General features: G+C 38.8%; 1 protein-coding gene across 1 annotated transcript; it reads left to right on the forward strand.

Moving 5' to 3' along the window:
- Positions 1 to 6,328: 6,328 nt before the first annotated feature.
- SPP1 (secreted phosphoprotein 1) lies at positions 6,329 to 13,843 on the forward strand. The gene is made up of 7 exons (XM_036853752.1): positions 6,329 to 6,461; positions 7,585 to 7,652; positions 7,766 to 7,804; positions 10,183 to 10,263; positions 10,554 to 10,595; positions 12,172 to 12,465; positions 13,439 to 13,843. Exons 2-7 carry the CDS (start codon positions 7,599 to 7,601, stop codon positions 13,838 to 13,840), a joined length of 912 nt encoding a protein of 303 aa, XP_036709647.1. The 5' UTR covers positions 6,329 to 6,461; positions 7,585 to 7,598; the 3' UTR covers positions 13,841 to 13,843.
- The last annotated feature ends 688 nt before the right edge of the window (positions 13,844 to 14,531 follow it).

Genomic DNA, 14,531 nt, shown 5'->3' on the forward strand with positions numbered 1-14,531 from the left:
GAAGCCTGATGTTCCTGATCTGTTTGGCAACGAAACTGCCTCCTAAAACCACAGGCGGCATTTTCCAGGAAAGAAACAAGCCAACCTTTTCAGTTACTTTGTCCTTGATCTCCTATTCTTGGTGTAACAGAATCTGAAAGAAATTCATGTGACCCATATTGAGAAAATGCTTCTAGAAAATGCATTTTTGGGGAGGTAAGAATATAAGATTCTCAGAACATCAAAGATTGACTTGCTAGAGTCATACGTTGGGAGTGATTTCCCTCCTTTTTTTTAAAAAAAGGTTCTATTTTTATTAATATTATTATAAAAAGTACATTAATTTTTTTATCCATGATTTAAAATATAGCAAAACACACATGATAGCTTACTCAAAAGCATGTTGAAGACTCTTCAGCTTTTCACATTACAGATTTTTTGTGTTCAAATCTTCCCTTTCTGGTTTTTAACCTGAACTTCTCTTACAATCTTGATGCCATCTCTATTTCTACAAACTGTTTGCTCTTCCTGTTGTAATATCAATATTTCATTACTCATGGATTTCAAAAAAACATAAAATTGCAGACCTTTAGAGCTGAAACTGACATTAAAAATCATCTCAATTAACTTTATCAAGAAACCTGAGACCCAGACAAGTTAAAGGGCCTGGCCAAAACCCCTTAGAGCAGGAAAGAAGGCCCTGGCTCTTCAAATCCTGCAATAGCATTTTTAAATGTGTATATAAATTGTTCTGAGAACCCAGCAGTTGCTGCAGCTCCCTGGAGCTGACAGTGAATGCAAGTGTTAGCTGCAGGCCCCATAGGTTTAAGCATTATTAGAGCAGCGCTCCTTCATTCACTTGTTGCCCAGACATTTAGTGAGTCCTAGTAGGAAACTGTGGATGCGAACGTGAATTAAGACCCAGGCGCTACTCGAGGGACTTGACTTATTAGCGTTAGGAAACAAGCATGATCGGGCAATGAAGTATCATAGGGGCTGTGCTAGATCGTGCACAGCGTGCCTTAGGTGTACAAAGGTGGGAGTGGTTATTTCTATTTAGGTCAAAAAAGGCTTGATAGGGGATGCCTTTATGCTTGATGTGAACTAAGTCTGGAAAGATGTGAAAGTATTTCACAGGCTGGTGTGAATGGGACTGGAGGGATATTCTAGACATGGGGGCCACGTGCTGTGACAGAGGCACGGGGACTTGAGAGTGCGTGGCACACCGGGGAGCGCCAGGGGGCTCCGTGTGCTTGTCCCGTGGTGTACAAGGAGGGGAGCTGGTGGCAGAGAAGGCTGGAGAGACAGAGGATGCTGGATCTCAGAGGACCTCATGTCCTATAAAAAAAAAATAGCATTCACCTGGCCAGCCTTCTTTGGTTGCAGGAATCACGCCTGAAGTTCTCAGGCCTAATCCATTCTGCCTGATAGCAACTTCTTATACGACCCAGAGGATAAGTTCAATTGGGGGTTTTATGAAAGCAACAGAAAATAATCATCATAAATTATTCAACTTACATAAGAATTATACACATTTATTATAGATTTAAATTTTTTCATTAACTGCATAAATATTTGTTGGCGCGTAAACTGACGAGGGATAAGAATGTCTTAGACCTGACATCTATTGAGGAATTCGAGCATTAAATAAGAAGTCAAACTTTAGTCACTGATTATTTTAAATAATGTTTTTTAAAAACGTAAATGTTATGCCATGGAATAGGGACATTCATGTGAGGTATTCCTTAACTGGAATTGGCAAAACAAACAAAAACTCGTAGCCAAGTGTGGCTAGAAAAATACCTGATGTAGCTGGTTCCTCTGTTGTCCAGTATTTGTCCCCTTTCTTCCGATTTTCTTCTGTGTTGTACAGAAATGGTCACTTTTTCATGTCAACCTCATAATGAATTCTCTACCAAAAATTACTCCAACATGGGATTTTAAATAAGAATTCTCATAAACTGATTTCAGAGAATGATCTTCTCCCCTCAAATACATTCTGCAAAATGCCTGTCACTGGCTGTTTAGTGCAGCAACCAGTGACCAGAACTTACAAGGGTCTGCAGCTGCTAGACTTTCTATTTCTACATCTCTTCAGCTTTCCACCTGCCCCTCTCTGGGTCCTCTCTGACTGCAGGCTCCTGGGTTGTTGCCCATGTTGCTGCAGGTGTAGAGTCCCATGCTGCTTTGATTGCTGTTGGATGGGAAGAAACACTTCTTGTTTGATGCCAATCCCAAAACACCCATCCCTTCAACACCAGTGTAGACACAGGGTCTCCACCCTGTGCCTTCTCTGTCCACATCCCACTGAATTTACTGTTTAGCCACGCCCCCTTCACTCCATTGGCTGCACAAGTTGTAAATTTCTTAGTTGATCTTCATGAATAAATGGGTTCCAGGAGGGTAAGAAGGGTGTTGTTTTAAGAAAAAAATTAATAATTTAAGTCCACTTTAAAGAATCTATCATTTAAAGAATGTTAGAATGGCCTCAAAGTTAGTGATGATAATTTAACAAAGAAATACTGCTAGATTCTTGAGTACTGGCAAATAATAGCTATCAATATACGATATATGGACTCAAGCATAGTGCCCATGCATTATACTGACAAGCAAGAACATATGCTCAGAATTAGTTGCTATGGATGGAGAGTTGAGTGGTTAATCATTAACAATTTATTGAAGAATTATTTACTCTGTAACAGTTCTATGGGTCTAAAATGAAACTTTTTTCTTTTGTTTTAAGTGATGTTAATGTTTCTGATAGTAAGACCATTTTTAAGACCATTTTTAAAATTTTGTTGACTAATTTATTGAGCAATGGGATAAAAAGTTTTATGGCACGTCTATTTTGTATTTCTGAAATGTTCTACTTTCATGTCTGAACTTAAAAAAAAAAAAAAAACCTTCTTATTTTCAACCCTTGTTTTCCTCCCTCTAATAAATAATTCCCTGCTTCCCTAGTCTATATATGATGAAATGATGAGTGGTAGGCTTCTTATTAGATATAATTCCCAACTTCTCTGACAGATTGGCAATGGTACCAAGATCAGCTTCTTTTATCTGAACCTTGACTTAAGGGAAAAAATAATTATTTACAGAGCTGAAAGAGTCGAAATAGTTTATTATACTTAGTAAAATAGAAATATCCAAATAAACTAGAAGTCAGTATAATAAAGTCCACCGAAACAGTTGGACACTTAAATTTTCCTATTATATGAGAATTTTCATGTAATTCGAGAAAAAAATATGTTTTTTGTGTTTCCACATATCCTCTTATAGTGTCTATATTTTATGATCACAACCCATTCTTCATTCCAGTTTAACAACTAAACTTTTTCCTTTCCACATACAAGATTTAGAAGGCATTTGATCATGTTGACCTTTTGATTTTAACAACCCAGGATTAACCTCATCGAGAATGGAAATAATGTGGAAATGCTACAGATCAAGCCTCTCTGATTCAAATCATTTCACACATTAATTCTGACAGCTGGAAAACCTTACTCGGAAAAAAATGTCAGCAGCATGTTTAATGACGAAAAGCAAGAAGCATGGGCCTCTCCAAAAATCAGAATGACGCACTACCCATCTCATACTTTACAGAACTGCCTCTATCACAAATCATTTCATCCTGTCATCTCTGAAGCATCCCAGACACGTTCTTTAACCATGAATTCACAAGCCTTTACTCTGAGTGAACCTCGGAATCAGCAACCTCTTGAGCAAGCGTGGGAAACGGGGAAGGAGCCCATGGCGTTCACCTGGGTTTGCTGAAGACAACAAAGCAGAAAAGAATGCTTTGCTTCCCTTGGCCTCTGTGTTCCCTGTTAATGTGTAGCGGCTCATTGTTGGGAAATATTTCCTCACCTGACGTTCCAAGAAATGGAGGCCCTCACAGTTGTTTTATGGCTCAGTCATTAAACGCATGAACGTTCCATCCTGCCGGAATCACTGACGGAACCGGACTGTGGTCTGGAGTCCTTCTCGGAAACGCTGCCACCATGTGGCACGTTGGCGCTATGACCGGAAGAGCCCTATAGGTCATGTGGTTCATCTCAACCTGGCTGGGCGCCAGCTGAATCTATTCCTATAACTTCCTAAGTTCCTATTAAATCACTCCCGCGGGCAAAGGGTAAACCATAGTGAATCCTGTGGAAATCTTGGGGTTTTTTTTAGAATATGTGAACTTCCCTCCGCTACACTGACAATCTGACAAACTGAAGTGGGTTATGTGTTTAAAGGGAAAAAAACAGTTTTTAAGAGCAGAAATAAGAAATCTGTTTTTGCAACGTTATAACCCGTGTGCTTTGTATTTTATAGAGATAGCTGCCATCTGAATTATTAAAATGTGTGCTTAGAAACACATACAATTTAAAAGTGATACATTTCCTCCCACCAAGTGTCTACAAACCTATGGATTAGTTACGTTAACACTGCAAAAAATTATTCACCCGTATTTATATTAAAAGTAATACTTGGGGGCTTCCCTGGTGGCACAGTGGTTAAGAATCCTCCTGCCAATGCAGGGCACACGGGTTCGAGCCCTGGTCCAGGAAGATCCCACGTGCCACGGAGCAGCTAAGCCCGTGCACCACAACTACTGAGCCTGAGCTCTAGAGCCCACGAGCCACAACTACTGAGCCTGCGTGTTGCAACTTCTGAAGCCCGCATGCCTAAAGCCTGTGCTCCACGACAAGAGAAGCCACCGCAGTGAGAGGCCCGCGCACCACAAGGAAGAGTAGCTCCCATCACCGCAACTAGAGAAAGCCCATGCACAGCAACAAAAACCCAACACAGCCAAAAATAAATAAATAAACTTATTTTTTTAAAAAAGCAATACTTGGTAAATAGGAGTTGACACCTTAGATACAACCAATAATAAATAGGAACATTTAACTTTAATCTCACTTTACACATGATTCTTACAATGGAGGTGTGAGATAAATTAATAGTGCAATCTCCATTTCACAACTGAGAAAGGTAGATGAAGAGGTTAAGTAATTTCAAAACAATATTAAATATTTAAAGTGGACTCAGAGCTCTGCAAACCCTAATTTCTGTTCCAATATTCAACCTTCAACTGTAATTTCTTTTCATTCAAACACCTTTTGAATACCCTGCAAAGTTTTTTTTTTAATATAGAATTTTCTTTTTAATTTTCTTATTAAGTAACCAACTTTATATATCCTGGGAGAAAAATTAGAAAAAGACAATTCAGAAATCTAATCCAGCCCTTCAGAGGTGTGCGAATTATCCTGTCGATGTACACAGTTTAAAAATCTTACATCTGATCTCATTCCAATAACCTATTCCATTTAAATGTACTACAAATCATGACTACCTGCTCTTCCTAAAAATCTTAATAATAGTTAACACACATACACTGGTTAAAATAGGCAGGGTATTTGCATATATGTGCCAAGTATTTTTAGTTTTACACATACTAATTCACTTAAACCTCTCAAAACGTCCACGAACTGTGCATTTGACAGATGAAAACAGGTATAGATAGGCTAAGTGATTTGCCCAAGGTCTCACAGCTAATCAGTGGCAGAGTGGAACTCAAAGCCACACTCTGGCTCCTGAAGCAGCACTTTCAAGCAGTAACCCTGCTCTCGGTCAGAAGCTGCTTTACTTCTGCCGCATTGAGAATAAATTACCTTTCTTCTGTTTTATATAGCAATTAGCAGATCCATCACTTCCAAACAATTCAAACAGGGCGACAAAAATCCACGTCCTTGAAAGGTCAATGTAAATCCAATTTAATGAGCGTGAACCTGGATTTTAATGTTACTAATGCCATTTGTTTAAATGACAGGCTGCTACACACTTGAAATCACAAAACAGAGCTTAAGTGAAAATGGAGGAAGGGTTTCTGAATTCTTTGTATGTATCTGAACAATAGGCTGGTAGCTCTTAAATAAGTATAACTGTGAGGCAAATTTGGTTGGCTTCATCTGTTATTTAAACCAAAAGAAACAAAAATCCATTCTATTTCATTTTATTTAAGACTGACTTAGATTATATTTTTATTCTAATTCAGAAATTATAGAGTCTTGATAAGAACTAGTCATTTCCCTCCTTCCCTTTCTATGGGACGCCCTCGATACCCTTCCAGGATGCTGAGAGCCAATCCTATACACGAAAAAGCTGGTTAATGATATTGTGCGTAAGTAATGTTTTAACTGCAGAGTAGTCTGTGTGTGTGTGTGTGTGTGTGTGCGTGTGTGTGCATGTGTTTGTTTTGTAACCACAAAACCAGAGGGGGAAGTGTAGGAGCAAGTGGGTTGAGCAGTGGCAAAAAACCTCATGACACATCTCTCCGCCCCCTGCGTTGGTGGAGAACGTCTGGAGCAGCCTTTAAATTCTGAGAGGTCCTGGTTGTCAGCAGCAGGGAGAGGAGGCGGTCAGAGTGCAGCACTGAGCACAGACAGGATCAGCACCGCCTGGGACCGGGCTCTTCTCCGCCGCCGCAGACCAAGGTAAGGCTGCGGTCTGCTACTTGCTTCCTGTCCTATGTAGGCACTGTTTCATTTCATGGGGAAGGTCAAGCTGTAAGGGAAAGAGTTGAACAGTAAAAGGTGTTCATCAGACTTAAACGGCCCTAGTCTTCGGAATAAGCATGCCAGATCCAGGGCAGATCTCCTGCAGGAAAGGCGGCCGGCTATTTTGAAAGACAGTCGAATACAAAACTTAAAAAAATATTTCCACGCCATCCTCAAAAGAACTGAAAGTACTTCTTGCCATCAGAAAAGAAAAGGAAATGTCTGTGCCCCTTTGGAATGATTCTATCTACATCATTTTAAATGGATAGATGATTGTGGAGACATTTAAAAGGAAAATGATTTTTAGTGCTAATGTAAACAAATGATAATGCTGATTATTTAATGATTTGACTTGTCCTGTTTTCAAGGAACAAAACCTTTCTGAGTATTTTCACCTCTGTATTTAGCTGTTAAAATTTATCCAAAATACCTGTATGACACAATTTAGACTTACAAATAGGAAAGCTGTTGACTGTTTTTAGTGTTTTTCTTTTTCGTTTCAAATTTCTAGAATACCTTACTTAAATTACTAACTTTAGAGACAGCTTCATTTCACCTAAGTAACACCTTTTAAATAATTTAAGTTGAAAATCACATTTGAAATGCATGCTGGAAAATGGATAAAGCAAGTTTCTTTCACAGTTTTATTTTCTCTCTTTCTCTTTGTGTTTTTCTTCTCTGAAAAATAAATATTCCCATTCCAGCTTATTATTTGAACTCAATTACTGTTGATCTGTTTTTAGGTTTAGATGGCTGGTGACATGAGGTAGCAACAGCATAAATCTCTGAAACTCTAAATTTTAAAGTTGAATAAATATAGACTTGTAAAATTCCTGTCTCCTTGCCTAATAGGAAGAGATGGAGAATAGAGGAGGTGGCATTACAAATACTAACTCAAAACATCATAATATTAAGAAGAAATTTTTTCTCTAAGAAGTAGAGAGTATTTCTACAGAAAATATATATTTATTTGTGACAATTTTGTAATGTGGTAGCCTAAAAAAGCATCACTGTTTTAACCTAGGAGAAGATCAAATATTTCTTACAAAATATTTTGCAGGAACATTCATTACAATGAGAATTGCAGTGATTTGCTTCTGCCTCTTGGGCATTGCCTCCGCCCTTCCAGTGAGTACAGCTGAATCTTAAAGAAAATTCCTCAAAATAAATGAATTGTGTGTTTCAAGGTGCTAGGAACACATTCACAACTGTAATCTTTCTTCACCTTTTCTGTTTCCAAGGTTAAACACACTGATTCTGGCAGCTCTGAGGAAAAGCAGGTGAGCATCTTTTAGGTTTATCATATAGTTAAATTATTTTTTTAACTGCTGCAAGATGTGCTACAAACGTATGGCAATTTTACTTATTTTCATAGTCAAACAAGATAACTTATAAGTATTTATTGAGTGCCTGCTATGGTTCTAGGCCAGTACCAAGCACAGAATTGCTTTTAATTAATATAGTCTCTTAAAACCAAACTAGATTTTTTAATACAATAAAATGATGCTGTAGGCCTATCATTTATGTAAAATGAGTTCTATGAAGTTGTGTGACTTTTTGTGTCCATGAGTCAACATACTGTTCTAGAAGTAAAAAAATTCCATCTTTTGCTTTACTTAGTGGCAAGCTAAGTTTAAAATTCACCTCACATATTGGAGAGTTGGCCTAACCATAATATTCACAATATCTCCTAAGATATTTGCTAAGAAGCCCATTATAAAAAGAAAGTCTGTTTATGCTGTTTGTATCTATTGTGCTTATCAGATGACTTTAGATCACATTTTTCTAGCCAAACATAAGACCAAATCAAATTCTTTATTATAATTATTCGACCAGCACCATAGATGTACCTGCCCCTCCACAGGGTGAAACCGTGCCAGCCAAACAACAAACGGGCATTGTCCCAAGGAGCTTGGACAAAAAGGCACACAGAGTTCAATTCCAGATAAACAGAATAAAGGCCAACATAGAGCTGCCTGGGGTCACTGCAGTTAGATTGCTTAATGAAGATGTTAGGAGAGGTATTGCTGCGTGTGTTTGGGTGTGCAAGTGGGTATAAGTAAGTGTGTCTGTTTTCCAAGTGATTTAAGAACACAAGTATTGAATCACAACAATAAGCCAAAAAATTAACATTTCCAGAGAAAATAGTGATCACACTTTTTGAGGCAACAATTAGTGCCTTTTTAATAGAATAAAATATGGCACATGAAGCCACGGCAGTATAAGTGGTTAAATGTTATTTAGGAGATAAGTGAAGAGCTCAACCTTCTAGAATCCTAGAAATCTAGAGCTAGTAGGAAAAATGGAAAGTCTGTAAAGAGACACCCCTGAAGATGAACACCGGTTATCTAGGAGTGATGTGATTACTGGGTAGATTTTAGTTTGTTTTTCTCATCTATTTGTTCTTCATATTACTTTTTAAACATTATAAATTTATCTTATAAATGCAGATAAAGCCTGTATTACAGGTATCATCAGAATAAATATGTACGTTAAATGTAATCAATCACAACATTTATCTGTATAGTATTTATATAAATATATATATTTTAAAGAAAAAAAAAAAAGGGAAACTTTGAACTCATCTAGACCAGTAGTTTTCACATTTTTTAGTCAAGGAACCCATTCTTTCAGCAAAAACTGTCATAGAAGCCCAATATGAAGCTGCTCTGGTTACAGCCAACCATGGGGAAACCCAAAGTGCTACGACTGGTTTCCTTCCTGCTCTTCCCCTCCTTTGTGGCTGTGAAGGAATTCTTGGAACCCCCAGGGTAACTTTTCTCCGTGACAGAGATGTGAAGTGATTGCCCTGGGCTGTACAGCCCACCAGATGACACTTAATTCAGAGCAATTTCCACTCCTCTGCACTAGCATATTATTATCATTTTCCAGATAAATGACTTGGCCAAGTGAAAGGCCATTCCATTCATGTCTTTGGCACCTTAAAGCAATAGAACTTTTATGCAATGGTGTTGATATTACATTTCTGCACTGCCCACTAAGGTAGCCACTAGACACATGTGACTATTGAACACTCGAAATATAGCTAGTGCAACCGAGGAACTAAATTTTTTTAAATTAACTTAAATTTGAATAGCCACGTGTTTCATGGCTAGAGAATGGCATACTGGACAGCACAGCCTTAGAGGGTTTCTCCTTGTTCCACAGAGACAGGAAACAAGGAAGATCAACGCAAATTAAGGGCGCCTCTGCTTTAGCTGTGTTTCATCTGAGAGTAATTTCCGCTAACAAACATAGAACAGAAAAGCACAGTGTATCATCAATGTGGACAGCCACTGGATTTGAACCCTGGCTCTGCTACTTACTATCACTTAACTTCATTGTGACTGAGTTTCTCCTGGTCTGTAAAATGGGAGTAATAATAATGATACCTATCCCAGGATGAAATGAATTAGCATTTGTAAATTACTTTGAAAGTGTGCCTGCCTCACGATAAGTGCTATGTAACGGTTTGTTAAATGACTCTACCAGAAAAAATAAATTATGAAAGATACAGCTAAGGCTCTAGTTGACTGAATAATGCATATTATGCTTATCGATCAAGACTGGGGAAGTATAGTTGTTTTTTCAGCTTATCACTTAGAGATCCCTGTTTCTTTTTCTTAATAATGACAAATATGCAACTCTTTTTTTGTAGCTTTACAACAAATACCCAGATGCTATAGCCACATGGCTAAAGCCTGACCCATCTCAGAAGCAGACTTTCCTAGCACCACAGGTATCTTTAATTTTAATTAATTCTAAATATTAAAATTCTCACAATTAAAGAACAACCACCACAAAAAATAGCCACCAAGCAGGCCAATTGGGCTTGTTAAATAGATCTTTCCTGCCTATTGGTAAACGTGAACTTAGGGCACCAATTGATTTGTCATGTTGTCTTCCCGCTTAAGCCATCCACCAATGAGGCTAAAAAAATAAGACCTGCTTTGTATGGAAAAGGCTAACTTTTGAATTAAAAAGTTAAGAGAGTATGATGTACACTGATTTGTACCCTTCCTTCTTCAGAATACTGTGTCCTCTGAGGAAACTGCTGACAACAAGCAAGAGGTGAGGTTCCACTTTGAATCCAAGGTCCATCATGTCTGGGAGGGACTAAGGAAGCAACTCTTTCTCCTAGTGGCATTGCCTGGGTTCAATTCTGGCAAAATTCCATTAAAAAATTCTCCAGTAAATGCCCTGTCTATCCACTGGCCTGAAATTCCAGGGGTGCATAACATTCCCTATCCAAAGCCTTGAACTTTCTGCAGACCTGATTATACTGGGCCAACAGTATGGTGGGCTCTAGGTCAGGGATGGTGGAAGTAGAGCCTTTACTGAGTGGAGTGGAGGTGCGGGTATAGGAGAAATATTATGGGATGGGCTCCTGGTAGCCCGATTCATATTTGTCTCATTTCTCTGAGTGACTCTGCCACCACCATCCAAGGGAACAATAGGAACTAGGAACTTTCTCCTCAAAACCTGCATCTTGAGACCCACCCTCCCTTCCTAACATGAGCTCAGCCAACCATAAAAAAAAAAAAAAAAATTTCCTGTCTAAAACTTGCTCACAAAAAACACAAGTATTTACTAAATGTCAGAAATACCAGGTTTCAAATAAGTTTAGTGTGGCAGGAAATGTTTACTAATGTCTGCTGTTTGAAATACTAAGCCTCTTGCAATTTATTTAAGATATTTTGTTGCTGTCATCTAATATCTGGTAAGCATCTAATTAATGCCTACCAAAGCCAAGACTTTGACTCCAGGAACGTTTCCATTGCTAACATAATGGTTTATTTAATAACTATTCTTTTTATTGGAATTATTAATGTATTTGCTAAGCAAAGGGATAACTTAAATTTGTTTTCCTTAAGATTCTATTTGAAGATGCTAAGAATTTCTAATAAGGAAAGTGAGATAAATGACCCAATATATTTGCAATCAGAAGTGTGATAGACATTAACTGGTTAATTGAGCTGCAGTTTATACACATGGATAACAAAGTTGCCTTTTGATTATCCAGGCTAATAGGGAGGAGTTTTAGGTTTGGGGGTAAGCATTGATACATGGATCCTCTGATCTCCTGAGAATTGTCATAGAAAAAAACAATCTCACAATTATGTATCTCTATTTACTGCATTATTGAATTTGGTAAATTAAATAGTGTCTAAAATGAACAAGGAAAAACATGTTATCGATATAAATTTATAACTCATACATTTGGCTTGAAAATAATGTTTATGAAAAAGCAAGAAAAATGCCTCAGAATAGGATTCCATTTATCCTTGTGTTAAAAGGGAAATTGGAAGATGCTCACTTTAGCTCTTAAAAGCCACTGAGCGCTTTGTCGTGAATACAAAGATTCTGAAACTGGGACTTCCCTGGCAGCCTGGTGGTTAAGACTTCGCCTTCCAAGGCAGGGGGTACGGGTTCGATCCCTGGTCAGGGAGGTGGGGTCCCACGTGCCTCATGGCCAAAACACCAAAACATAAAACAGAAGCAATATTGTAACAAATTCAATAAAGACGTAAAAAAAAAAAAAAAAGATTCTGAAACTAAATAAAGATAGTAAAAGGCTAAGGCACCGTAAAGGCTAAAGGAAAATAAAAACCCTTACACCAATTTTTCCGGCCATCTTGATTTTTAGACCCTCCCAAGTAAGTCCAATGAAAGCCCTGAGCACACAGACACTGTGGATGACGAAGACGATGGAGACAGCCAGGACACTGACGCAAATGACTCCAATGACGCTGACCATTCCGACGAGTCTCACCATTCTGATGAATCTGATGAAGTGGTCACTGATTTTCCCACTGACGTTCCAGCAACTTCCGTTTTCACTCCACCTGTCCCGACCGGAGACACATACGACGGCCGAGGTGATAGTGTGGCTTATGGGCTGAGGTCGAAATCTAAGAAGTTCCGTAGATCTGAAGTCCAGGTAAATCCTTGAACAAGACACATGAGATGGTTATGAGTAGAGCCCAGTTCTAGGGAACAAGGGTCTGCATGCTCATTTGTTCATTCATTCAGCAAGTATTATTACTTTATGATCATTGAATACAAAACCTTTTCCCACTTGGTGGTTTTAGTATTAAAGTCCACATAATTTCTCCCTAATTTTGTCTCTCAATCACAATGCTATTTTTCCAAATCCTGGTTTTAAAGCACTTATTCTATTTGCTTTTTTATTTATTTATTTTTAAAATTTATTTATTTTATTTATTTATTTTTGGCTGTGTCAGGTCTTTGTTGCTGCGCATAGGCTTTCTCTAGTTGCGGCGAGTGGGAGCTACTCTTTGTTGCAGTGCGCAGGCTTCTCATTGCAGTGGCTTCTCTTGTTGCGGAGCACGGGCTCTAGGCACGTGGGCTTCAGTAGTTGTGGCGCAGGGGCTCAGTAGTTGTGGCTCACGGGCTCTAGAGCGCAGGCTCAGTAGTTGTGGTGCACGGGCTTAGTTGCTCCACGGCATGTGGGATCTTCCCTGCCCAGGGCTCGAACCCGTGTCCCCTGCACTGGCAGGCAGACTCTTCACCACTGCGCCTTCAGGGAAGCCCTCTATTCACCTTTTTAAATTAAAAAAGGATCTGGATTTAGCACATAGCCCTGCCATGTACTAGTCCCTTTACTTTTAACTTTCGATTCATTTTCCCTTTATGTAAAACAGATAATGAGACCTTCCTCATGGGTTTACTCTCATACAAAATTGATGTACCTATTGAACTAGAGGAGATGACATAATGAAAGGACTTGGTTTGAAAAAATGTAACATGCTAGTATTATTTTTTTTGCTTCAGCCAAATTTAGACATTTTTAGAGAATACGTTGGGCTGAAAGTTAGAAAGCAGAAGAAAATTACAGTGTTCCCATCTCTGGCTGTTTATTGAATTCTTCTCCCGTTTGTGCTGTGATTCAGTATCCAGATGCCACAGAGGAGGACGTCACGTCACACGTGGAGAGCGAGGAGGTGGGTGATGCACCCAAGGCCATCCTGGTTGCCCAGCGCCTCCACAGGTCTTCTGACTGGGACAGCCGCGGGAAGGACAGTCAGGAGACGAGTCAGCCGGACGACCGCAGTGTGGAAACCCACAGCCGCGAGCATTCCAAAGAATTCAAGCTGAAGGCCGAGGATGAGAACAGTGAGCGTTCCGACGTGATTGAGAGTCAGGATAATTCCAAAGTCAGCCATGAGTTACACAGCCAAGAATTCCGTAGCCGGGAAGACAAGCTAGTCTCAGACCTTAAGAGTGAAGAAGACAAACACCTGAAATTTCACGTTTCTCATGAATTGGATAGTGTCTCTTCCGAGGTCAACTAAAAGGAGAAAAATACAGTTTCCTACTTTGCTTTTAGTAAAAAGAAAAAATACATTATAGCAGAGTGGGACAGAATATGAAATGCTTATTTCTCTGCTTAGTTGGTGAATGTATATGTGTGTGGATCTGGAAACAGATCATAGTTTTGATCATTAGTTTAGTGTGTGACTTCATGGTAACACCCTTGTAAACTAAAAGCGTCAGGGTTTAGCCTATGTTCTTTCCATCTAAGAAATGCAAACCATCACTGCATTTTAATGTTTGCTACCCTTTTATGAAAAGAAGTTTACGTAGAAGCAAAAAAAACTTTTACACACTTAGAGAGTATAAAATTTCATGTCACTATGATCTTTTGTTTTTTAAATTAGTTTATATTTTGTTGTGATTATTTTTGTTGGTGTGAATAAATCTTATATCTCGAATGTAATGAGAGTTTGGTGATGTCAATTGCATTTCTTATTTGATTCCCTATAGTTGCCTAGCAATTAATACATGTAATCATTTTAATTAATGTGCTGGACTTAGTAGACAGCAATCTAAGACCTTCTGGATCAAACATACAGCCCCTGGCTGAGCTAAAGTTCCCAGTCAAGGAAACAGGAGTCAAGTGGAGGTTGATATTCAGCCAGAACTCCTCCAACTATGCAGGGCTCTGTAGGCCACTTCCACTGAGTGAGAGCAAACTTTTTCTAA

This window comes from Balaenoptera musculus, chromosome 5, assembly GCF_009873245.2.
Source record: "Balaenoptera musculus isolate JJ_BM4_2016_0621 chromosome 5, mBalMus1.pri.v3, whole genome shotgun sequence".
Taxonomy (NCBI): Eukaryota; Metazoa; Chordata; class Mammalia; order Artiodactyla; family Balaenopteridae; genus Balaenoptera; species Balaenoptera musculus.

Coding starts and splice junctions, on each gene's coding strand:
- SPP1 (XM_036853752.1), top strand. CDS start 7,599: ATGAGAATTGCAGTGATTTGCTTCTGCCTCTTGGGCATTGCCTCCGCC. Junction 7,653..7,765: donor GCATTGCCTCCGCCCTTCCA/GTGAGTACAGCT, acceptor TCTGTTTCCAAG/GTTAAACACACTGATTCTGG. Junction 10,264..10,553: donor AGACTTTCCTAGCACCACAG/GTATCTTTAATT, acceptor TTCCTTCTTCAG/AATACTGTGTCCTCTGAGGA.